We start from the raw sequence: 26477 nt of genomic DNA on the forward strand, positions 1-26477 counted from the left end.
CATCTATTCTCGAAGGTACGCATTAGGAGGAACTACTTTTCGTCGCGTAGGTTAACAAACAGCGGCCATCATCTATAGAGTTTTCTGGAAGGTTTTGAAATTCGAATTCGAAATAAAATGGGATTTAAGGTAAATTCATTGAACAAGGATATATCTTTATTCAAAAGTAATGAAATAATATTGTTGAATGTAATAATCCATGAGTAATCCCTGACCAATAATAGTCTAATTATTTTTTTCTCATTGCAGCCAGCTACAACTTGAAATCGACCTATGATTAGCAGATTCTTGGATTTTCGGCAGAAATATTAGATGAATATACATATAAACGTTTTATAGGTGAGTTCGGAAGTAATTAACTTTTTTCTGATATCCCTCCATACAATGAAATATAATTACATCAACTGCTTGGCTCTTACAAATCATAGAAACAAAATTAATTCTCTTGCCTAAAACCAACGATTATCTATATTCATAAGCCAAAGCTTTAACACTACCACGAAACACTTCTTTGCTTATTTAAAATATATTAATGTTTTTGGAAATCATGATTGAGCTCTTACAAATCATAGAAACAAAATTAATTCTCTTGCCTAAAACCAACGATTATCTATATTCATAAGCCAAAACTTTACCACTGCCACGAAACACTACTTTGCTTATTTAAAATATAATTTTAAACAATGATGATTTAGCCACAATTCATTACGACAATCATGAAAAATTCTTTGAATGGTGAATTTACTTCTACCAGTTTAGGAATGAAAATTTAAAACAAACATAGAAACTAACAATAGAAATGCCAATTACCGATATTTATTTCAATTGAAATAGTGAATTAAATTATGCTCACTATTTGAATAACAGAATTCATATATTTTTTCGAAATATAAAAGTTTGGTTCACTGTAATTACCAATTCCAACCTAGATAGATAACCTCATTTTACAATCGTAGAGTGCTATACACATTAAATTCCTTTACTGATGAAATAGTATTCAATTAATCGCCTCGCTTTCATTGAATATGAAGTGCAACTTCATACAGAGTCCAGAACAGAATGATTATTAGAAAAAAATAACACCAAATTTGTTGGGATCTTATATTACTTAAATAAAACTCTTATATACTTTACAAAATTTATTCCAGACTACTTCTTAGATGGAGCTTTAACACCTTGTTGTGCTTTCATTACTTTAACAACTATTTTTTGTTCTTCGAGTAAGAAAGCCCTAACAATCTTTTCTTTAACACACTTGTGGCACAGTACACCACCATAAGCCCTCTTGACCATCTTCTTACGCCTGCAGAGCCTGGATCTTTCGTAGGATCTGGCTGGGACAATACCTCTCAATTTGTCTTTGCACTGACCACATTTTGGTACATTCTTTGCTTTTTTGAGGTATTGGTATACTAGTTTACCACCAGGAGTACGGACTCTGAAAACAAAAACAGTATTGTAAAAACCATAATACAAAAATAAATCTCATGGAACTATAGATAATTTGTCAGAAATTGAACGAACGATAAAGCTTCTCGTCATTACAGTACAAATAAGTACTCAGGACTCTAGCCAAAAAATCATCATGTTAACCCTACCAAAACTAAAGGGGCTGAACTATATTTCATCAAAATTGAATAGGGATTTTAAATAAGCAACTCACATCCTCCTCCTGTTGGATTTTGTGTTGTAGGACAACCTCCTTCTGAAAACCAATCTTTGGACCATTTTGACGACCTAAAATAAACACAAAAATAAATTAGAAAAATATAAACACATTTCACAAACTCGTTTTATATGTAAAATTATAAGAGTGGTAGTTGTGAAAATTCACAATCAATTAAAACGATTTAAGTCGATTAAAAATGAAGATAGTTCAAGAAATCACGATTACTAACCTCCTTGGTACAAAATGGAAAAGAATTCACCAGTTGACAGACTTGCCGATTGCTAAGCGTCGTCCATAGACACCATAGATAGTATCACGGTGTTTTTGTAATTTTCTATGTCCACAAATGATCTTGACAAAAATCATGTCTCTGACAAAAATGAAATGTAAAATTCATATTGTTGAAATATTGTATTCAGGTATTATTGAGATTTCATTTGAAATATCGATTACTATATAATATCTTAATGCATTCATGAAGTTGGCTGTTTTCTATATACATACTTTTCTCGTGTAGTGACATCTTGTGGCAGTTTTTATAACTTGCAAACTATGAAGTCATGTAAAGTGAAGTAACTAAAATGGTTACACTTTTTGATAATTATGAACAGCAATATTCAGTTTTAACAGCCGATATCACGGCACAAATCGGTTCTTTGGCAGCTTCAAATACTAGTAAGTATTTCTGATACTGAGGTCATGTCTACTTGAAATTGCGATTTGCGAATCATTATTTTTCTTTCAGAAGATCGTAGGCAGCTAATAAGTAACATAGAAAAACATGTTGAAGAAGCACAAGAATTGGTATGTATCGATTCTGAACTGGTGGAATTTCGATTTTGTTGATTTAATTTTAGCTGGAACAAATGGATTTGGAGGTTAGGGAAATTGAGGCGCCAAAGAGAACTAGATGCAGAACGAAACTAGATTGCTATCGAGCCGAACTCAAGCGGCTGACATTGGAATATATAAAGGCAAGGTCGATCAAACAGGGATCTTTGGGTTATGACAGTACAGATCCCGACGATATCTATGATGCGCGAATTTCAAACAATCAGAAGCAGAGGCTTCTCGATAATACGGAAAGATTAGAGAGAAGCGGAAAAAAATTGGAGGAAGGTTATAAGATATTGGTTGAGACTGAACAAACTGGTAGCCAGATCTTACAGAATCTTGGTGAACAAAGAGAAACTATTCAAAAGTCAAGAAATAGGGTAAAGATATGTGGAATTTCAAATGGAGTCTTATTGTTATTCTTTTTATTTTTCTAGTTAAGAGAAACAGATGAAGAATTGAGCAGAGCTTCAAGAATATTGAATGCTATGGTCATGAGATCGCTGCAGCAAAAGTTTATCTTGTTTATTGTTGGTGCCTGTATGTTTATCGCTCTGTGTATAGGGATATATCTGGGATTCAAAAATTGATCCTAAAAGTAGTATTTATTGAACAAATTAAATGGTATTATATTGTTATTTTATGCACTGCCTGTTGATTTTATATTTGTACATTCCTGAATTGTTAATTTGAAGTGCAAGTCATTTATCATTAGTATTAGGAACCATAGTACAAAAATGCCTTTAAATCTTTCAGCTCATTGTTTTTTTTTATGGTAAAATATATGAATTTATATTTCCAAAGTCAGTTTTTACAACAAACCGAAATCAAATTATGTATTTGATGTCGCATATCTTTCATCGTGGATTTATGGAAGTTTTTCCATTCGCTGATTTTATAGATAAATCTTATATTTCCAACTGCGCGAAAAAACTTATTGTAATAACTAAACGCTTTCCAAAATACGCTCGTATAGTAAATAACTTTAATAAATAATCATCACTAAATTACAGTACTATTGCATTATATAAACTTCAACAAAGAAGGGCAAGAATTGAACAACACAAGCATAATCTTACTGAAACAGGCAAGAATTGTGTTCAAATTTCAATGTACAGCTAAAGAAACTAATAAGTTAACAAATAAAAAACACGTTGATAAAACTTTAAAGTATATTACAGAAATAGATATCGATTAAGGCCACATTACGTATTGCATTACTTAAATCATTCTAATAAATAATTCAGAGAGACTTTGAAATTGTATTAACAACATTTCAAAGTCGGTCAGAAGTACGTAGTACGTCCCTGATAGTATCAAATCCACAGATTTCCCAAAAATCCGGTTATACAGCGTGATTCGATTCACTCACCTATCACAGTTTTTCTGGATCATGACAGGTTTTGACAGATGTCAATATGTAATTTATTTAACCTATAATTACAAAATTTGTGAATCCTCTCGAATATATTCGTGTTTAATACTGTATTCTCGAGAATTTCGATCGAATTTAGCACTAAATTTTTGAGTGAATAAATTGAATTTATCTAAATACGTCATTTTGTATTCTGTGAGAGTTCTCTTATTCAGTATAAGGGGAGAATTTGAAACGGATTCTCCATTTTAAAATTTACAAGATGTATATACTTAAAGCTAAAATAAGTAAATACTAGTTGTCCCCATTTGATGAATCTTAAGTGAGTTTCGCGTACATGTCTTCGAGTTGCGGTTTGAAATAAGCCTTCAGTTGCGGTCTTTTAGCCTTCATGGTGGGAGTGAGAAGGCCATTCTGGACACTGAAGGGGTCGGGATGGAGGTAGATGTCTTTTACCTGAAGGAATGTCAAAAAGTCATTTAAATGTAAACTTTTGTCAGATGTGATAATTCCTCACCTGTTCGAAAGATTTCAAACCAGCATCTTTTCCCCAAACTACCATGTCGTCGAAGATGAGCTGTTTAACCTCGGGATTATTACACAGTACGCTCAAAGTACCGGGTATTGAGTTTTCCTGAGCCCAACACTTGACAACATCTACATCAGGTACGACAATAGCAACGATACAGGACTGAAAAAGAAATAAACGTGGTTTAAAAAAATGGATGAGGGAAAAACAAGTTTTCCTCACCTTCAAAGATTCCCCATGTACGAAAACTTGTTGAACGTATTGCGATCGGATGTAAACGTTTTCAATTTTTTCGGGGACGATGTACTCTCCTTGGGACAGTTTGAATATGTGCTTCTTCCTGTCGATGATCTTCAATGTCCCGTTCTAGAACAAAATATATCATGAGAATCATCGAAAGATGCTAGAAACTTGAGGACCCTGGACTCTACGATTCTTCGACCCTACCCAAGATTAACAACTTGTCACTCCTTGACCCTACTCTGTATTCTCTTACCTGTTGCCACATGCCCACGTCACCCGTATGGTGCCAACCCTGTCCATCGATGGTTTCAGCAGTCTTCTCCGCGTCCTTGTAGTAACCTTTGAAAACGTTGGTTCCCTTCACGCAAACCTCTCCCTGGTTGTTCTTGGCCCAATATTCCATTTCCGGAACGTCGACCAGCTTCACGCAACAGCACGCCACTGGCGGTCCGACGTGGCCGGGCGTGTGATCGCCCTGTATGGATAGCGTGATGGGGGCGCAGCATTCGGTTTGACCGTAGCCTTCCACCACCTGCACAGATCAGATTTTGATGGTGGTTGATTTTGCGGGGAATTTTCGGCCTACTTACCACGCAGCCAAGGGCGCAACGGATGAAGGTCAGTACGTTTTCTGCCAGAGGCGCGGAGCCCACAAGCATCAGTCTTATATTGCCGCCCATGCCTTCTTGGACCTTCTTGAACACGAGCATGTCCCAAAAACTGTTGGTTCTCACTATGCTCCTGTGTGTGACGAAGAAGAAGAAATGATATTTTATGGTTGATATCACAGATATGTCATTATGATGTTATAGGTTAGTATCGGCCACAGAACTATGTAATCGTGGTTTACCTTTTCAGTTCTCCTTCTTTTGCGCTGAGAGCCATGTTGAAAATGAACTTTTTGACAACGCTTCCATTAACGTCGGCCATCACTTTATCGTATATCCTGTTGAGGAGCCTAGGAACTGCGGGTGTAACTGTAGGTTTCAGTGCTTTCATGTCGTCTGACAATCTTCTTATGTCTCCCATGTAAAATCCTACCGAACCGCCCATCATATACATGGCGTTCTGCAAAAAATTGCTTGAAATTGATCGTTCTTACGATGAAAATGATAAGAAGACATACCTCGCAACATCTCTCGAGCATGTGGGCTAAAGGCAAGAATGATATCATGGAGTCTGAGCTCTTGGGTTTGTATTCGCCCATCTGCATAAGGACAGCACTCACGGAGGCTATGACGTTTTCGTGGGTTAACATAACCCCTTTGGGGTTACCGGTGGTACCACTGGTATAACAGATCGTACAGAGATCAGTAGGTAAAGGAGGCTGAAATGATGACCATCAGATGATTTTTTATGATTAATGATCAAGACCAACTTACAACTAAAGGATTGTCTGTTTTGGCACCTCTCGCTTCAATATCCGTGAACTTGATTATTTCTATGCCCCTATTTTTCGCCCTGGTTTTCGTGGCCGGCCTTACGTCCCTACACACAATCATCGTTTTCAAACAACGCGGCGATCTGTCCAAAATGGCGTTGCATTTGTGGTCGTCCTCGCATATGAGAACTGACATTTCGACTGAAACGAAATTTTACTTTCAGCCGATCGATCAACACACGTGACAGGACTAGGATTACCTTGCTTAATAATGAAGGCACATGCGTCTGGACCTAGAGTATCGTATAGCGGCACGAGGACCATACTGTAGCAATACACAGCCTGTTCGGTGAGTATCCATTCCGGACAATTGACTGAATATATTCCTACTATAGTTTGGGGGTTTGGGGCTAATCCGAGGCTAACTAGACCCGAACCGAAGTTCTTGGCTCGTAGGAGGGCTTCGTTGTAGGTCATCCACTGGTACGGCCTGTTGTAGGAGTCTCTCCAACCTAAACAGGGGCCATTATCTGGAAAAAATCGTATTCGATCAATCAATGAGGAACTCTTGCCGACCAAATCAACAAATGTTACGATTCAAATCGAACTAGCTAACCACCATCGCGTGGAGCATCAGTGGAAAGACCATACCGTCGCGGAAAAATAGATGCTGTCTAAAGTTGCGGTTTAATTCGACCTCGTCAGATCAACACAACCCCTACCTCGACGAAAAAGGAACGTCGCCAGTAGTCGCTACGGTGAAGAGTACATTCCAGCGCCATCTGACCAGAAACGAGTTGAGTTGGACCTAGTCTGACGTCAAAAAAGTCCGAAACCATGGTCAGCATCTGTTCTTTCTCGACGGAATGGTCTTTCTTTTGATACTCCGAGCGATGATGGTTGGCTAGTTCGATTTAGATTCGTAGTCGTCATTTCGGTTTGTAGGTATATGTTTGCATTGTTGAAAATAGTAACAAATAACCCCATATGGGATATGGCAGTCATCTAAAAGACTGTATTCTACTTTTAGAGTTGACTTTAGGTTGAATCGTATTAGGGGAAACTGTCTGACGAGATTCTAAAAATTGAGACGAGCACAGAAAAGCGGCATTTCACAATTCATTCGAGTTTGACGAGAATCTGTGGGTAAAATGTGTCTAAATTCTAAATTAAGGCAAACAGGTGTTTCGGCATAAACCTGAGAAATCGTTATTATGATATCGGACGAAAAACATCTGTTGTAATTTCGTGCATTGCTTGACACCCTTCGGCCGTAAACACAATTTGACACCGAGATTCTTGTTGCGTTAATCTATAAGTAGCAGTTATTTTTGAAACGGTTTCTCGCGACTGCTAGGTATCGTGTTTTTGAATCATACGACTACCACGAGCCTAGTCATGAGGCACATTAATTTCGTCAGATTGACGGTCGTGAGGTCACAGAAAGGAATTTTGGGTTTCACCTTTGACGGTAACCGTTACGGGAACATAGAGATGATCGTTCAGGAATAACAATAACGCTTTGTTTACATGTATATTGTATACGTACTCGATTCTTTTGCTCCTCTTCTGAAGGATTCGTACAGCGTCCTGGCATCCGGATACATATAGCTGACGAATTTACCATCTTTGGCGTCTTTGAAAAATCTGGATACCCTTATCAGTTCAGGTCCCTGTAAAAGAGGTTTCAGTTGAGGAAGTTTATTTTCGATGGTGCTGTCATTCTTGCAAGGGTTAAACTCGATGTTTGTTGTATCATTTTAATTGTTCGTTTCAGATACGTTTTCCGGAGTTTATCAAGAGAATGGTGTATGTAAATGGAAGTTGTAGACGTTGATGATTTGGGGGTATGTAAACTGCTATAATTTTCTCATGGTTGGTTTGGTGGTGGGATTTATCGTGTTTCACACTACGTTGTTTACGTGTTTTGATGGAAATTTTGGAAGTATGAATATAATCATTCATTTATGAAATTAATCCGGGAATGTTTTCGTTTGCCTGATTAGATTTATATGCTTTATGATCAAAGTAGTACTTATGCATTCTACAGACATTCTAGTTATTGAATTATTTGGAAGTATTTGTAGTTTTTGAATTGAATTTATATTTGAAACTTTAGGGAAGTGATGACTGACTCTGTTTTATAGTTCATGTAATTTTTCGGGGAATTCATAGTTTTGGAATTGGGAAATGAGTCGATCTCTTTAATATTTGTTAGTTTTCCTTAAAATTACATCTGCAGGATTCTTTTTTTGTGTTGACGTTAAGTTTCCAAAAATTTCCCTCAAGTAAACACCAACACAATGAAGGTTGTCGGTCATCTTATGACCTACCCCACGGTGAATTCACAGAAAAATACGAATTTGTGCAAAACTGGACTCGAAAACAACAAATAATGCCCAAAAATTACATAAATTGCAACAATCCACATCGTGCCCGACTATTTTTGGCGCGACCCAAAATAATCTGTTGTCTGTTGTTGTATTTAGCCGATATTTCAGATCTCGTTCCACAAACAATCTAAATCTTGACGTTATTCGCGAAAATACTAATTTTCACTTTTAACGTAATCCGATGATGATTTTACACCCGTTCGGATTGTGTGACATTAAAACAGGAAATATATAATTGGCCCACAGATTTTTGGCAACGTGTACGCGATGCATCTCAACGCTACATGGAGTCAGAATTTTAATTGCGAGTGACGAAATTTTATCGGGTTCATTAGTGCGGGTTTATTTACGCGGTGTAGAATATCCGTCGTTACAGATTTTTCGACAGAATCTGATACTGTTGAATGAAGGGAATTTCAGAAACGTTGCTGTGGAATGAGGAAATCAATTTCAATCATTTTTTGCTCAATAGTATTTTACGACGAACGTTTTGAGGTGTATAAAATTTGGAAGAAATTTTATCGATTTGCAATATTGTACGGTATCAATTTTGATAGCTTGATTCGTTGTGAACAATTCATGGTTCATTTGTCAATTTTGCTTAGTGAATAACCCATAAAATCTTCACGTGAAACTCATTGTTGCTTTTCGCATCTATTTAATCTCCGCGGATTCCCCATCTGTCATCTAGATAAAGTGATTTCGAGGAATACGAAAATAAACAAAACTTCCTGGAGAAACTACGGAAATATAGTGGGGTATTTGCTCTGAAACTGAAAGTAAAAACAAATAAAGTTTCATGCTGAGTGGGAGCTAATAAATATCTTTCGCCGATAGGCACTATATTGCTGTTTGAAAGAGGAGCAAAATATGCCATAACAATTTCGCTGTTTGCTTAAGATATATACGATTATCGCACTGCCAATATAAACATTACGACTACGTTCGAGAAACTATTTCAAACAGGGTAGGATTATTTCAAAATTATCCATGGAAGAAGATTGACTTTTTTAATCTATTCGAAATTAGAACTCTCTAGTTAGCGTAGTTAATTTTTTTACAATTTTCTGGTAGTCTTCTCTTAAAAATTTATTCATATCGAAAGAAATGTGGACTTAATTGTCATTGGCATGTTTATAGGTATTTTTTTAATCTTTTGAAACACGCTTTAAGACACAACGTCATTCTTGAAAATTATATTTCAAAACCCTCTCTCATACAATTTCTTGTATTCTTTCTGAAAAAAACGTCAACCCCGTCTCACCTTCCAGTTGTAAGTCTCTGATTGGTTGTGCAAACCTATCGGTATCCTTATCGGAGGCACGCTCTTCAAACAACTGCACATCGCGTCGCGAACGAAAAACGAAAAACAACGAGACGCCTTCGAAAATTTCACAGGTAACAGACACAGAGAATCATATTTTCCGCGAAACTTTAGGGTTTCTAACGCACGTCTATGCCCGATCACAAGTTCGCTTCGATAAACAGATTTTGGACGCCTTTCAAGAACAACTTTATGTAATATTGGCAGCACCTAGATTATAGAACGATTAAGAGCCGACGATTTTTTTTCCGTTATGGACGTTACGCGAATCGTCGGCGGGTTTCGGTCTTCGAGGACGTCCTCAGGGTTGCGGGTAGTCGCGAGTTTTTTCGAAACTTTCACCGAAGGGCTGGATGATAGCGGTGTGTCATTGGCGTCACTTTATCGGCACTTTTAAGGGTTTCTAAGAGCCTCGTCGGGTAGAACGGGAGGTATTTGACGCGATTCACCGTGTCGCAGGACAGTTCTGGCACCGAGAAACGTCCCGTTATCCCACCACTGAGCGGGATTCCTGGAGTATCAAAACCTACTCATATCGGGAGCATGTGACGCGTTATGTGCGGATCGACCAGACAAAAATATAAAATCCGAAGGTTCGCCCATTTTTCGGACGATCGCTGTATAAGTCTCTCTCGACCGTTCCTGAGGGTGATGAGTCACGTAGTTCGCGAAAATCTTCGAAACTTACACTTACAGGTCGGTTGTATGGTCTAGGAGTTGATTTTTTCGATCTATTTTATGTCAGTTGAAAATTTCGCTTCAAAAACTTCCAAACTATTGGTGTTATGTGGTTCCATAGCCATTATGACTTGAAATAAGTTCTTCCTCGTGAACTATAATATATACAGAGTGTCGACTTGAAAATTGACCATCCCTAATATCTCGACCCCCCTGTAAAATCCGAAAAGGTGAAAAAAGAGAAAAACTTTGAGGTATTTTATACGGTTGGTTCCAATTAATTTGTATCAAACCTGACATTCTTGACAGCAACCTATTAGATCTTAATTTGGAAGGGGGGTCGAGTGACAGCTTGTTTCGAAGGTCATTCGATGACCTTTTCTGTTAGTACCTCCGAAAAAAAAGGGTAGAATAGAAGAAACATCAAAAATGTTCCCAGAGGAAAAAATGTGAAGTTTTCAAGTCCGGTAAGCGTGGTGGCCATTCAGTCGACCTTCTTCCACCAATTTGTTTCTCTTGGACATGATCTGTGAGCCATTATTGCCTCATAGGATGCAAGTTATGAGGTTTTTTTAAATTTATCGAGTCTCAATGGCCCACAGATCATTACCAAGAGGCACGGATCGGTAAAAGATTGCCGATTGAATGGCCACCACGATCTACAGACTTGACACCTTTAGATTTTTTCCTCTCGGGACTTTTGAAGTAGACTTATGAAATCTCAAACATAAAATGTAGACACCCCATGCATTAAAATAAGAATATTTCCGTAATATAGCCGAGGGAAAAGTTATTCCCATTCACAAACACTAGTTTCGTCATTCGGTTGGATTCCTGGCCTACTTGAATAGGTCCCATTCATTTGGTAGAAATGACCTAATAATAATGAATCTATTTTAATTCTTTGTCGAGAAGTCGTGTGTGTACAGTGGTTATGGCGATTTAGTCGATAATAATGGCATATCTCACGTGAGTTGGACATAGTGAAGTAGTAAACTATTTTTTATTGACCGTAAACCACGGGGAGATCTAATTTTAGCCGTCACCACTGACCCTGTTGCAATTCTATGCTTGGTTAACGCGTTCGTTGATTCGATATTCTAACGAAAAATTTTAAAGCTGTAAATTACTAGGAAGGAAAAAAATTTTAGTCACCCGGAAACTACGAAAAAATCAACGATCCTTTTAGCTTTTATTAGAGAGAATAAAATAAGTTCCCATCTTTTGGATATTGGACCTCTTAAATTATTCGTTGAACCGCTATCGAATATTGAGAATTTCGATGTAGATACATATCTTCCTTACGAAAGAACCATCTCGAGGAATGGAAACAGTTATTCGCCGATCGGTCGAAAAATATGACGAAATTCGATCGGAACTGTAAGTAGTTAAACTCGGAGAGGTGAATATTTCAAAAGATTTCGAAATAGACGTAAATTTTCATCTATTCGTTCCGTATTTTTATGATTCCTGATAAGTCGAACATATTTCTTCGAACGTCTATACGGTGTCATTTCGAATAATCGAGAAGGTTTAGAAAAATTCGTAAACTGATATTGAATCCCGATAAACTGTACAACTATGAAATACGTGAGTGCGATCGACATCTATTTTCGAGAAGCAGAGTGGCGCAGTGGAAGCGTGCTGGGCCCATAACCCAGAGGTCCGTGGATCGAAACCACGCTCTGCTAAAACTTTTTTATTAAATGATAACAGATAAGAGGGGGCCTATTCACATAAAGTGATTAACGAACATTTTTTGAAACCAATCATTTCATTTATTCAAAAATTTATATACTTGATCAATTTATCAATAATAATTTCTTGAAAATACTCTATCTACACACTATACATTGGAGAAGTATGAATAAATAATTATTTATTGTATGATTTTCGTCTAGTTTCAACAATATCCCTAGACCTTCACCTACATCGCTTAAAATATTACGGATATAATATTTGTTTCCACCATTTTAAACGATTTCGAAAAGAACAACTAATTATGTATTCCTAATCTCTAAAAAAACATGTTTTCTTGTGGAATTTTCGAAGTATCCTTACCTCTTCAACTATGCACTGATCATCCAAGGGAAAAAGCGGTTTCTGGGTTGTGGGACGGCTGGCCAAATAGAAGGCAGAGGCGGCCGCGACGCCTGTCAGGGCTAAGGCCCCCGCGCCACCTCCGATATACTGCAGATACTGCTCCATGTCGTCCACTGCAAAAGATAAGGCGGTGTGAGCCGGTTGGGAAATTCAGGAAAACTGATACGCTCATCGCATCATGAAATATGCAGGGTTGTTTTAATAATTGAGAAGTTTGAAACTACGCCGACGAGGGGATGAGGCGCGTTAGGTACATTGGCGTGGTAACGAGGGGGTTTACGGGATTTGCGTTGTTCCTGGTTGGAGGCTAGTGAGGATTGGGGTAGGTTTTAATTTATATCTTTATTTGGTGTGAATATAATTCGTTGATTCGGCACGAAATCAGCTTGAAGTTTTATAAAAACCCACAAATTATCTTGATTTCGACTCGAATCGAACTGTATAGCTGTTCTGACTTGTCTTCTATCGATTTCTCTACAGGTTTAATATTTCAAATATTATGGAAGTTTCGTTAAACTGAAATCGATGCAGTTTTCCCTTGAATAGGTGATTATATTTATGGTCAGAAGAGACATTCTTAATTTTATCGTATATCTTGAATTACCTTATGGTTTATTTATTTGCGCTGGTTTTTCTCTGTCCGTCACTGGGTCTTTAGTATCGCTGTGAAAGAACAGTGGCGTAGATTGAAGGATTTCTTTGGAACTCGCGAAAAATCTGTCTTACTGGTCAAATCACTCTACGATGTGTTCGATGGATGGTTAAGGTTTTGTCGTGTTTCTGCCTTCTTATCTTTAACGCTGCGTTTTTATCGCAAATTGGGCAATTTTTGAGTGGCTAGTTAAAATTGGAAATATGTACTTTTGGCGAAAATGAAAACCATAAATTACGTGTAATGTGAAATTGAGATGGTCCGAAGTAGGTACTTATAGAGTTCCTCAATTGCGCAAAAAAATCCCTTACATATAGCAGATAGTTTACCAATCCTCCCTCTTGTAGGAGTTGTGCCCGCGGTAATGCGATCATCTGTCGATAAATCACCTCAGTTTCTCTCATTATTGCCGAGGTCATTAAACTCGCACGTATAGAACAAAAAGCAAAGACGAGAAACTTCTCTCCCACGAGGAAATACTTATCGTACGGTCGGGTTTCTTTCACTTGTCTTCGCATCGGTGCCTTGCCTACTTTCCCGCCATTTTTCGCCCCGGTTAAGAAGAACGAGGGAACGTTTATACGGGGTGTCCCAACTGATAGATCGCGATACTCCTTTCGACTAGAGCGACGAGGAATTTCTGAAGGTTTAGGGTTGATTTATCGTCAGAAAATAGTGTGGGTCTTTCATTCCAGCATCTACGACTGGAGCTTTGTATACCAGTAGATAAATAATTTTTTTTCTCAATAACCGTTACTTCGAGCAAAAAATTACAAGAGAGCTTAATTGTTCGAAATGGATCAAACTATCGAAAATTAATTTTTCAACGATATACAGGATGAGTCTTTGAATCATACGAATATTTTAGTTATTCTTGTGGTCGAAAGAATCACTTTTTTTCCATACCATTTTCTCCGATACGGCCCTGATAAAAAGTTATAGCCATTTTAAGTTTTCATAATGAGCTATGCCACCCCTGGAGAAACAAAATTACCCTCAGAATAACTAGCTAAATCTGTGATTCCACACATCTGTGGATCTTTCAAACAGAGTTGTATTCAGCCAAAGTACCCAATTTTTCAAATTTCACAGATACTTTTTGATTTTTGAACATCGAATTACTCGAAAACGGTGCACTATACGAGAAAATATGAAGAATACTTTTATTTTACGAAACGTTCAAATATTTATTAGATAGCATCCAATTTAGTTTCAAGAGTTAGGTTCTTTGAATTTTTGGTAATTTTATGGTACGTAATGGTCATAATGAGAAAACTGGAAGACGTGGGTGATATCTCGTGTTCGAAAAAGATTCATCAAATTAATGAGAAACTATATTCCGAAATTCCTTTGATTCGATAAAACCTTTTGTGAGATAGAACTTAAAATGACATTTTTTTTTTGGTTTTTCTACAGCCGATTCAGAAAAAATGGTATGGCAAAAAAGTGTTTCTTTTGACCTCAAGAATCTACTCTCCAAATATTTGTACGAATCGAAGACTCACCCTGTAATAAGAATGAAGAAAATTTTAGAGGTGGCTTTTTCTACCTCTTACAATCGTAGGGGAACACAACTTTTCTTGATTGTATTTTCGTTCCCATAGAATGTATGAGGGAGCTGTATAAAAAAAAATGAATTTATATAAAAGACTCGCACTATTTTTTGACGAGGAATCACCCTTTAAATTTCTACATTCACACCCTGTATATTATTTTTTCGTTATCTTGGTCGAAATTTCAAAATTTTGGTCGAGCATAATCCCGAAATTTTCAGCTGACGAACCGTCGCCCCCAACTTACTATTCCTCCACCTGGTCTTGGACTTCTTGCTCTTCTGCTGCCTCCTCAACTCCCTCGCGTTCCTGGCCATCTCCTTCTTGGCGTTACGCGTCTTGATGAAATCCTTCGCACTCGAAATGACACTGTTCATCGTCGCGAATTCGAAATACCAACAATCGATTATCGAAAACAAACAAACGGAGAGTCGTGTGTGTTTGCGGAAGAATTAGCGTACGTACGTACTCGTAAAATATGCGTGGCGCCGTGGTCGTCGCGTGCTAGCCTCGCGGAAATCCTCTGATCAGGAGGAACGATCCTCTACTGGTGCCGGGGTACGGCGTTGTCGGTTCCGACCCGCTGGTACCCCGCAATTTGCGGTACTTTTTCGGTTGCGTGTGCTGGCTCGCTTACGACCGGTCCAGGAAATCGGAGAGCCACGTTGGGGGAAGGTCTGATCGAGGGGCCATAGATCGGTAGAATTGGAGGCCCTGGGCGAATCTGGGGACCCTAGAATCTTTCTTGACTCTTGACTGCTTAATTTCGAGACACCAAATGTTTCATCCGTATACTAGACGAAAAATCCATTAAGGATCAAGGGTTCTAATGACAACTATAGAGGGTGGGCAAGATTCGTTGTCTACTGAGAGTATCTCGAGAACTATAGCAGCTAGAAGAAAACGGATGACACATTTCCGAGCCCATTTTCGGAGAAACAAAGAATGGTGTAAGCCGCAGCCTCCTACGATACTTCGTTCTTGAGTTTGACAATTGCGTAAAGTTCTCATAACTTTTTTGTCTTTGAAGTTACAAATCTGAAACTTGAATATTCTACAGGCACTTTCCTACGTAGAATCCACTGACGAGCTCAAAATATTTTTCAATTTCGAATCATTAGCTGAATTTTCTTTATTTAAATGCAAACTTTTATTGAATTTGTTATTTTTGAATTGGAAAAAATTCGTATGAGTGCCTATAAGACGGTTTAAGTTTCAGTTCTGTAACTTCAAGGACAAAAAAATTATGAGAACTTTTCGGAATCGTCAAAATCTCGATTTTTGCTTATTACATGAAAAAAGAGCTCGAGAATGTGACATCCCTTTTCTTCTAGCTGCTATAGTTCTCGAGATCCCCTCAGTAGACAACGAATTTTGCCCTGAGGAATCCCAGCTTAACTCTTAGATATTCAAGTTCCAGAAAAGAATTACCGAAAACTACGCTCAATTTTGCACTTTTTTCCTTCATCATTTTTTCCGTATCGGATCGGTTTGAAAGATACAAGCTGTTGAAAAACCATGAAAAAATGTTTTTTTTTAGTTCTATCTCATAAACGGTTTTATCGAACGGAATGAATTTCAAAATATTGTTTTTCTCTTATTTGATTAATCTTTTCCGAACACACGTCTTTCAGTTTTCTCGTTATGACCGTTACGTACCATAAAAGTACCAAAAATTAAAAGAACCCAACTCTTGAAACTGAGTTGGAAGCTATCTAATGAATATTTGAACTTTGAACGTTTCGTAAAATAAAAGTATTCCTCATATTTTTCCATATAATGCGCTGTCTTCGAGTAATTTCATGTTCAAAAATTATAAAGTATGTGAGAAATTTGAGAAGTTGGGCACTTTGGCTGAATAAAACTCTGTTTAAAAGATCCACAGATGTGTAGTGCCACAGATTTAGCTTGTTATTCTGAAGGTAATTTTGTTTTCCCAGAGGTGGAACAGCTCATCATGAAAACTTAAAATGGCATTTTCTTTTTATCAGGGCAGATTCGGAAAAAATGATATAAGAAAAAAGTGTTCCTTTTGACCTCTAGAATCTACTGTTGAAATATTTGTACGAGTCAAAGACTCGTCCTGTATAAAGGTGCAAAACGTTGGGAACTTGGGAAATCGCATATAGAGAATAATCTATCTACAGATTTAGAAATATTGAAATTTAAGTACTTTTCGAGTGTTTTTTTCGTCCCAACCCAAATAAACTGAGGTTGCGTGTTTCCATTCAAATAATTATCAAAAATATAGAAAAATGAGCCTAGTTTTCGGTAATTCTTTTTTAAAACATCACTTCAATCCAAAATATCTAGGAGTTAAGCTGGATTCCTCGTTGAATTTCAAAGCGCACTAGAAAAATTTGCGTCTGAAGTTGAAAACTTGGAATAATATCCTTGTTAAAACACCTGCTACTCCATGGGGTGCTGATGCAACTACTCTTCGAAGGGCAGCTTTGGTTTTTTCGTCTGCTGAATATTGTTGCCCCGTTTGGGTTGAGAGAATTATTACTGGAACTATTACATCTTCACCTATTCGTTGCCAGTTCTTTCAAACATTGTACCGACCCATATTCGTAGACAGACTGCAGTTGAAAATTATTGGAATGAGTTCTACTCCTTTCCCGACTCATTTCCAATTATTCCACGATTCCTAGAGTGAAATCGCATAAACCCTTATGATCCAACTCTTTCCTTGATTCGAGTTCCCAGTTTTGATCTTCCCAGGAAAATATAGTGTATTCTGAATAGTATAAGACTTAGCAATAGCTTTTTCGATGGAATTCAGTCAGAGAGCCTCACAGTTGTGAACGCGGGAAACCAGAACAAACCACAAATCATCTGGTTACACTCATCGTCATTGACAATCGGTGAATAACGGCTCGCTAACCACAAGTGTTTTATCGCCGGTGTATAAAAGCTTCGATGGGACGAATGAACGATAACATATAATAACGGAAAGATGGCGGAGATAGGAAAATCGATCGGATGGATAATCTCGTTTCGCACCAAAGACTGAACGCGTGTACCGTTCGAATGGGAAAAAAAAACGGGTACGATAAAATCATTACGGCATTGTGTTGTGCCTACGTGTAGCGATATAAAAATAATTTTCAGTTACGGTATCTCCGTATATCGTATATATTTTAGTCCGTTCAGGAAATTGCTCTATCCGGAGTTGAAGAACTCCGGGTAATTTTACAACTTGGTCGTCGGCGTTTAATGAATGAAAATACCCGTATTTGGGAGGTTTGTCCGTTATTTATAATGACGAAAAAACGGTAAACACCATGTGGTTCTTACTGTTAGAGTTTTAGAATTTGAGTGATATGTAAGGGCCGATATTTTCAGATCGGTGAAAATATGCGATTTTATTTACTTACTATAATTGTTATTCTGCCTCCATTTTTTATCGATAGGGAGTTGACGTATGTAGACAATAGGAAATATCCCACTTTATAGCTATTAGAAAATACGGTAGAGGGATACTTCGATGGTTATTATTGTTTTATGTGTATTTTACGAGCCATAATTCACATGTGAACTTGACATTAAAATCGTTTTGTTTCAATATCACGAACAATGCGCTACTATTATTAGCTTTATCAGTTCGTATATGTACCAATCAACAAAATCCTTTCGTTTATAGAATTGCAGTCTAAACATTATCTTATCTTATTTTCATTTTCTGTCTTCTCGCGTTTAATACGATCAACAAATAGTTGGTCCATCGTTATTGGATAGAGCTTCTTATTAACTTTTTACCCCAATCGACTCATATTGAACTCCTTTCCATGGAATCACAAGGGTAGGTCTATAATCCATGCTCATTTCTATGTTAGTCTAGTGCCTTTAGACGCATCAGCCAATTTCTCTCATCTCTGATTTACCGACTGGTAGTTAACGTCTAGATATGTGGTCTTTTAATAGATCATTCAGTTTAAAATTAGTTTTTTCGCGATTTTGAGGTGTCCCGTCCCTGAAAACATACGGGTTCGCTCACTATTTGATTCGGAATTGACGTAATTTATATACCAGGGACATTGGAGAAGTTTTAGATACTACAGAGAAGTATAACATCGAAGGATAATCTTTCCTGTAGACAGCCTAATAACTAATATGAAATTAATGCTAATAATAAGGCTATAGAACACGTGTCCCCAACTATAAGGCTAATCAAGCCTGCAGCTGCGTCTTCCTCGATCTCAATCGACCGACGAATTTTCGCAGATGCCCTCCTGATTGGATGCAATTCCTTCGAAAACCGCCAAATTCAATTGCGTCAATTCGGTCCGTAATTCGACTTCATTGTCCCACCGCCCGCTATTGACCACATAGTTGACCCCCGCGGCCCGATCGGAGAAATGCACAACAACGCGCCGAATATTCGGCGTTGGTGATCGCCGGACGAACCTCCAAGTGAGATGAGGAGGACGTTGATCCCCGAACAAATGGGTCGGTGACATGGAACTGGGTCACTTTTTGCGGCGTTGCTGGAGCGAAGAGATGATTGTCGCGTTGATGGGTTTCTGCCCATGTGCCGGACGACCAAAGAGGTAACCGTCGTTATTTTGGTTGAGAGTTTGATGACCCTACGAATAACGACTCCGCATTTAGTACCTGATGGAAGTGGAGAGTGCGAAGGAATTCTGAAAGAAGACCATTCGAAGAGATCCCAGTGGAAGCATCTGATACGTTCGATCTGTTGGTTGACAACTAGCATTCTATTATCTCTTGTGGGATGTGCTTATCAAAGGGATCGATGATGTGGAGTGTGGTTGCAGAGTAGTACCTATTCCCCAAGACAAATTGACGATGATAATGTCAGGGTAATTTCAAGAGTTTCCATGGAACAACAGTTGGGCCTTAACCTTCTGCTGATATCTATAGCTTTGCCCCAGCCTCGCCTAGTCGGTGCTACCGAAATTATTGACCTTAGATTTCGGTTATGGGCGGTAGCGGTAAACGCAGAAAGATCAATATCCTCCCGAGAACCAGATACCGCCAGAAGATGCGTCAAGGCCACACGCAAAAACGCGAATATCGACGTCTAATGATCATAGTTCTTGCGGCATCTGGTCGCGCGCGGTTCTACTTTTCGTTTCCGCAGATTTACTACACGGTACCAAACCGGCCTTGGTCGTACCTACTGAGGGGATTCCGTTATTGTCAGGTCGATGGCTGGTTTAAACCGACGACGGTCACAAACTATGTAAAACGAGATCTATGGCGAAGATGTTACGAGTTTCTTTCGAGCTGGTTTAGAAACGACGCCGAGGTATGCCGTTGCCAAGCTTGTGGAATATCCTCGGATTGAAGACTGAAATCGGGGACTAGAAGAACATTGAAACCTTTTAGAACATGCAGAATGTATTTCTGATGATGAGGATACAAGACTAATCCACTTTTACGTCGAAAACCTACCTACTCTTCGCTATATAAGTAGAACAGGTACTATTCACCCCTGTTTTTGATCGGTGCAAACCTCAAACTGACTTTATTTTTAAGAAACCAGTTCATTCTGTGATCCTGGATAGATTCACGTTTCGTAAAGGTCAAGAATGTTGAATTTCTTGAGTTCTTTTGGTCGTTTTCGAGGTGGTTCCAGGGTCGATAAGGTTAACTTGGTACGGTCCTTTTATTTTCGGTTGGCGACCATATAGATCTTTCGTCTATACCCTTCCCATTCATAGGAACCCAAGGAAGTCGTCAATGGTGTTGATAAAACCGACAACATCCTTACGGACCTTGGACCTTACCTCCTGAGTATCCAGCAGGGGTTTCCCCATATAAGTGGTTCTTAAGCTAGCCAGCTCTGGACACTTGCATACCATGTGTTCAGCTGTTTCTGCTCCTGATCCGCAGAGCCTACAAATCTCATCTGCTGACTTTCCCATACCCTGCCAGCAGTCCCACCATCACCCGAACCTCAGCTCGTGACAGCTTTAGCAGTGCTCTGGTGTAGGTCGATGAAATCATCACGAATTTCTTTGAGAGAGGCTCCAGGAGTGGTTCTCCAGAGGGTTATTCTGTTGTTAAACACGCATTGTTGGACCGCTGCTAACAGAATCTCACAGAAAGGCTCAGGTCCTTTTTGCAAGTTCATCGAGCCCCTCGATAGAAAGAAGACCACCAAACAACCTTCTCTATATCTCTGAACATCCATAGATCGGGTAGTACTGACAGGTATCAAATCTGACTCGTGAAATCTACCTCGATCCGGCAACGTCGTTCGTCCTTCGAACGTGAGCAGTACCACGTATTCTGGTACCGTTCGAGGAACTAACCGGAGAAGAAAAACGGAAGAAGGGGTTAACAGAGTCGACCAGAAGAACGGATAGTACCAGTGACCAACTAACTCGGCCATTAACCCTAAGTAGTGGGCGTGTTCTTGGCGAGATTTGATCTCTTTAGCTCACCACGACCGAGGCAGGAAACTTGGTAAAGGTGGCCATGGACGTCGACGACTTCATCTCGTTAGTACCACAGAACAATAGAATAATTTTGGTCGAACCATTTTGACTTTGCCTTTTAAGCCAATTTTTTGTGGATATTGGCTATTTTCCCATGAGGGATTGAAGCCAGTTCTGGATAGGTTTTTCCATAGCTTAGAAGGATATTTTATGTCCTGTGTTATCGAACGATTTTTCGATTTAGAAACTTGGTCTTGTCGAGATCACCCTCAAGAAGGAAGAATGATTTTTGAATAAAGTCTTCGATGATTAGTCGTTGAAGTTCTGCGATGTAGCGAAGCCATTACATCCTCCCACGTTTCGTCTTTCTGTTCTCTTTCCAGGTGGAACCACGTCCTACGTATTCGTTAATCGTGACAGGGCACGTATAGGCTTCCTGAGGCCGTCGTAAAAAAACAGAAACAGTTATACGAGATGTTCTTTCAATGAGTCAGCGACCAGGCTTTATATGTTAATATCCCTGATGATGTTATGCAGAACTTTCATAATACCGAGCGGAAAAGGGCAATACAGCGTGATTTAGTGTTTGGGAGGTACGTTCACGAGTATACCGGGGAGGTCAAAAAACAAGAATGTAACTTCTTTACTAACAATTGTTTTTCTTCGTCTATTAGGTTGAAAATACTCGTGTTTTCTTAGACTGCGTTCTTCCATACATACACACGCTTTTGAAAAGTATGGAAAAAAATTCATTGAAATTGAAGAATTAAGTACAAGATTTTTATGTAAAAATGTAAAATACCAAACAGAAACACAAAATAACTAGCTATAACGAAATTATCAAATAGGCGTCGAAAATATACACCTGCCCGCGTTATCCTTTGAATAAATTCGATAAAAATTCGTGACTTACAGTTAGGGTTGTCCGGTCTGAAACAGAAACGAGTCGAGAAAGGGGCGCTTATCACAGTTTGAAAACAACTGGATCGATGCAGTCGACGTATTAATAAATGAAGGTTCCAATGTCCCTTTTTGAGATAAATATTTTTATGGAGTGTAGATAATGGAGTTATCCTCAGCCACGTTTGTTTGTTTATTGTACATATTGAACGTCATTCATTATATTGATCTCAATTGATGCTGTTCTCTGCCTTGCTTGTAAAAATGTGTGTCCGATTAGATAGAAAAGTAGGGGTAGTATTATAGGTATTTTTTTTTTCCGAATAGAAAATTTGCATGGATGAAGGGATCGGTTTCCAATTTTTTCGAAAATATCCCGAAAAAACTGTGAAGCCCAACTAAATTAAACAATTTTTGATTACGGGCTAACTTTTCTCCAAAATCTTTATCAATTAGAATTTCAACTGTACCAGGTAGTACCTATACACGTGTAGCACGATTTTTTACATATATTTTCATTGAAGAAAACGAAATTGGTAGGCTCACAATTTTTTTTTTAATTTCGTGATTTTTCGCAAATATTTACAGCACGAGTTGACAGCAATTTTTCGGCACACAAGATTTTTTTTTTTAAAAACTTGAAGACTGTCGCATCAACTGTCCAGGTATCAATCGCCTCCGTGGCGCAATTGGCTAGCGCGTTCGGCTGTTAACCGAAAGGTTGGTGGTTCGAGCCCACCCGGGGGCGTCAACTTTTTGAACATTTGTAAACGTTTTCCCCGTCTGCTGGTTGGAAAATCGCCTTCAATGTATGATAAAAACTAGAGAATGATTTGCAAAATAAGTTCCTAAACAAAAAGATACAGGAAAAAGCGTAAAGTGAACTAAACACTAATATCGCATAGCATAAGGTAACCAGAGAAGCATATTGAAAATTGCAGAGCAGTTGCAGACAAAAGTGCCTCCTACGCGCCTACTGAACTCACCATTGGAAAACAGGTTAATTTTTCCGACAAGAAAATGCAACGCCACGTTCGGCATCTTCAACAGATACTGTAAACCGGACATGCTTTCATTCATTCGCGAGCCACTCTCTGATAAAATTTCCACCGGGAGAATAACCTATACAACCCCTACACGTTTTTCCGTATCGATTCCGATCGATTTTCACGGGAAAAACCCGTCGATAACATCAAAACATCCTAACACCGTACGCACTGTTAATTTTTCTACTTGGCCTCGACGTTTTGAACTACTGCGGATTACCTAATGTTTAACCTAGAATAAGCTGGGGGTTGTTATTGATTTTACGACGCGATACGTTATGTAAGTTATTATACATCCCCGTTTTACCGGGGTGAATGTTACTCGCTTCGTGGTCGGGTCGCGTATTGTTAACTCGGAAAAACTTGACTTGAACTCCGATTATTCCGTAACTAAATCGGGGATATTGCGTTTCTAGTTGCGGGGTTAAAATGCTATGCGGCCCTTGTTCTGCGCCCTGCGTACGAGACTGACTCCGTTTGGAAAGAGAGGGTACTTTGGGGAGAAGAGGAAATGTGGAAACGGAAAGTGAGACTTGACGACTGTGCGGGGGAATGAATGGAAAAACGAAGGACTTATTGATGTGTGATGATTGAGGGAAATTGAGAGGGAAAATTTCCAGCTAATTAGGGGGTGGGGGAGAAATATGATAGGAATGCAGCACGTGGAGGTTCCATAGGAGTCATAATTGATATTATTTTTACCTTGCCAAACAGTCCTATAGCTAGATCATCATCTCGCGTTGTTTACACGAATATTTCGTCGTTTACAGCCTCCGATAGTTTAATCACATTAAAAGTTCTGTAGATTACCATACAAGAGAAGAATAATAATAATTCCCCAACTGCAAATCTCTCCCATCACGAAAACACCACGAGTTTCAGTGATTGGAGGATCACAAGGGCGCCAAAATTCGTGTTAGATCTCGATATGCCTGGGCTCAGTTATTGTACTTGGACCTCTGCTTTACGTAATATACGTCTATGATATCCCGAAGAATGCTAGAAATATGCTCACCTTGTACGCAGATGACACAGGAATAGCGTTCAGACATCGACGCCCAGAGATCATACACCGGAGACTGCAGGAAGCCATAGATGAATTACTCAAATGGTGCATCAAATGGAAAATCCAAATCAATGGAAGAAAGACTCAAGCAATATTACTGCAAAAGAGAAGATTGAGGATGGAAGAAAACCTTGAAGTTGATGGAGAAGAGGTTGAATGGAAAAATGAAGCAACATACCTAGGAGTGACGCTTGACAGAGGACTTACATGGAAAAACCACATCAAATGTGCAGTTGATAAAACAAAAGCCGCAATGAGTAGACTTTATCCACTCATAGGCAGAAGAAGTCATATGAATAAGAACATCAAGTTGACGATGATTAAAACTATTGCGCGACCACAACTCACATATGGATCGGCGTCATGGGGCTTCGCAGCCAAGACCCACATCAAGAGAATACAGGCCACTGAGAATAAACTCCTTAGAATGGCGATGGACGTACCCTGGTTTGTTAGGAAAAAACAAATCTACAAGGACATGGAATGGGAACCAGTTACAGAATTTATGAAGAAAAAGGCGGAAAGGATATTCGACAAAGCCAAACAACATCCAAATGAGGAACTACGAAGATTAGTCGACTACGATCCAACGGAAGAAGCTAGAAGGTCAAGAACCTACCACCGAAGACCGAGAGATCAGTTAAGGATTCAAATGTAACCAAAGAAGAGCTTAACCTATAAAAGCTATAGGCAGCATACAACTATCAACACGACTATGATCGTGTGAGAGTCCAGAAACCATAAGAGTCAACTGGTTAATAGGCAAAATGCCCGGAACCTATGAAGAAGCAGTTAAGGGTTTTTAGTGGGTCTCGAGCTCAGAGAGTGAGAATCCCCACACTGTTCCCCCTCAGCAGAGGGTGTGTTCGTCTGTTTTGCAGATTTTCCCCCTGCTACACCAAAAAAAAAAAAAATGCCTGGGCTCAGTTATTATCGCCTGATTAGAGGATCTGATCTCTGAATTTCCCTCATTGGAAGAGAAAAATACACAAGTCGTAGGGGAGAGTTCCTTTGAATCGGACGGCCCATGAACCGGACGCTACAGTTTTCTACTACACTCGATAGTTATTTAGCATCCTTTACGTAAATCCCACTTTTGCAACAAGGCGCGAGCCACAGGGTCGGCCATTTTCTAAGAGATATCGATCGATATTGCGAAAATGGGATTTACGTAAAGGATGCTAAATAACTATCGAGTGTAGTAAAAAACTGTAGCGTCCGGTTCATGGGCCGTCCGATTCAAAGGAACTCTCCCCTACCTTTTTTTAAATAATTCTGTTCGTCTTTAGTTCGCGAAGACATTTGTCGACTCTCCACAAGTGTCAGAAGGAAAAGTCTACTTTGCACCGTCGAAAATCAACAAGTGTTACGGTCCATCGAAGAAGAGTACACGCTGACCGTGGTTTCGGTGTCATTTGACCTCGTCAGAGCGACATAACTCCTAGTCTCATGAAAAACGTTTATATGTAATTGACTGACCATAATTGAATACTAGTAGGAGCTTCAGGGTGCCATCTTATTCTCATTATATTCCTTCAACACCTTTGCAGAATTAGCCACTGTTGAGTTATGCACAAACCGTCCAGAAAATCTCTGAGATTAATCAGTATATCGCAGACTAGTATCACTTTTATTCAGACGTACACAAGAAGCAAAAGTCTCTCTGCCCTTTCGGCTATTGGTAAAAGTCGTGGGTCCTGTGCAACCTTTTTCCGGTACCCTCGAACACGTCGCTGGAATCGGACTGTAAAATCTCCAAGGTACCCCCCGAGACGGACGTGCTCAATCCGAAGGAACTCTCGCTGGCTGCGTCCGGCCAGAATTTCCTACGTTTCAGGTCCTTCTCGCTCTCGTCCAAGATGGAATCGACTCCTTCGACGTCCGAGGTCAGCACCGTATCGCTCTCCATCGACGTGGCCGACCTCCTTCGTTTGGCACCCTCCGATTTCCTCCTCTGCTGTATCTTCCTCGGTTTTTCCCGACTCTCGTCCACCTCCGTGTCAGATTTCACCCTAGCGATGAATTTCTTCCTCGGCACCACCATCACGGGCCCGTCCCAGTCCGAATACTTGTATTCTTCAGCATTCTTGACGCACCTCTTCTTGCGTTTCTTGGCCTCGTCCGCCAGCAGATAGTAGGGCGTCTTGTCCAGGTAGTTCATCTTGCGCCATTCCACGGCCGCGTTCCTGGCGATCTTTTCCACCGTCTGGTTGCCCTTGAGCTTGCACACAGACAGGAAGAAGTTGAGGAAGGGGTTGGAGGTGATGCGGACCACCCTTCGCTTGACCGCCGGGCTCCTGGCTCGTTTGCGGTTCGGCGCG

The 26477-nt window shown here is 39.3% G+C and overlaps 3 protein-coding genes, 2 long non-coding RNA genes and 2 other non-coding genes across 11 annotated transcripts in view; 5 read left to right on the forward strand and 2 right to left on the reverse strand.

The window, feature by feature from the left end:
- The first annotated feature begins 1 nt into the window (after position 1).
- Positions 2–6381, forward strand: LOC123317602. The gene is made up of 3 exons (XR_006538202.1): positions 2–129; positions 250–339; positions 6256–6381. It is a non-coding gene; the product is annotated as an uncharacterized LOC123317602 (long non-coding RNA).
- LOC123317598 (60S ribosomal protein L34-like) lies at positions 1127–1982 on the reverse strand. The gene is made up of 3 exons (XM_044904203.1): positions 1899–1982; positions 1664–1737; positions 1127–1438 (listed from the first exon to the last, which is right to left on the reverse strand). The coding sequence occupies exons 2-3, from the start codon at positions 1726–1728 to the stop codon at positions 1150–1152; spliced, it is 354 nt and encodes a 117-aa protein (XP_044760138.1). The 5' UTR covers positions 1729–1737; positions 1899–1982; the 3' UTR covers positions 1127–1149.
- LOC123317597 (vesicle transport through interaction with t-SNAREs homolog 1A) lies at positions 2183–3306 on the forward strand. Its single transcript, XM_044904202.1, has 4 exons — positions 2183–2344; positions 2415–2473; positions 2527–2883; positions 2941–3306. Exons 1-4 carry the CDS (start codon positions 2251–2253, stop codon positions 3091–3093), a joined length of 663 nt encoding a protein of 220 aa, XP_044760137.1. The 5' UTR covers positions 2183–2250; the 3' UTR covers positions 3094–3306.
- LOC123317592 (long-chain-fatty-acid--CoA ligase 6) lies at positions 3475–23127 on the reverse strand. 5 transcript variants are annotated; one of them, XM_044904186.1, is made up of 12 exons: positions 23031–23127; positions 12488–12642; positions 7581–7704; positions 6292–6561; positions 6033–6232; positions 5777–5977; positions 5501–5718; positions 5241–5391; positions 4904–5182; positions 4630–4773; positions 4396–4569; positions 3475–4334 (listed from the first exon to the last, which is right to left on the reverse strand). In XM_044904186.1, the coding sequence occupies exons 1-12, from the start codon at positions 23122–23124 to the stop codon at positions 4197–4199; spliced, it is 2148 nt and encodes a 715-aa protein (XP_044760121.1). In that variant the 5' UTR covers positions 23125–23127; the 3' UTR covers positions 3475–4196. The 5 variants fall into 5 exon arrangements, with proteins under 5 accessions (XP_044760121.1, XP_044760124.1, XP_044760120.1 ...); XM_044904189.1 differs by lacking the exon at positions 23031–23127 and adding an exon at positions 22058–22171; XM_044904185.1 differs by lacking the exon at positions 23031–23127 and adding an exon at positions 14982–15127.
- The window catches only part of LOC123317600, a 41933-nt gene continuing 23204 nt past the window's right edge, over positions 7749–26477 (forward strand). The window contains exon 1 of the long non-coding RNA XR_006538201.1: positions 7749–7878. This is a non-coding gene — a long non-coding RNA (uncharacterized LOC123317600). The remainder of the gene's footprint in view (positions 7879–26477) is intronic.
- On the forward strand, positions 12046–12117 carry Trnam-cau. Its single transcript has one exon. It is a non-coding gene; the product is annotated as a tRNA-Met (tRNA).
- On the forward strand, positions 22719–22792 carry Trnan-guu. Its single transcript has one exon. It is a non-coding gene; the product is annotated as a tRNA-Asn (tRNA).

Source organism: Coccinella septempunctata, chromosome 7 (genome assembly GCF_907165205.1).
Source record: "Coccinella septempunctata chromosome 7, icCocSept1.1, whole genome shotgun sequence".
NCBI classification, from domain to species: Eukaryota; Metazoa; Arthropoda; class Insecta; order Coleoptera; family Coccinellidae; genus Coccinella; species Coccinella septempunctata.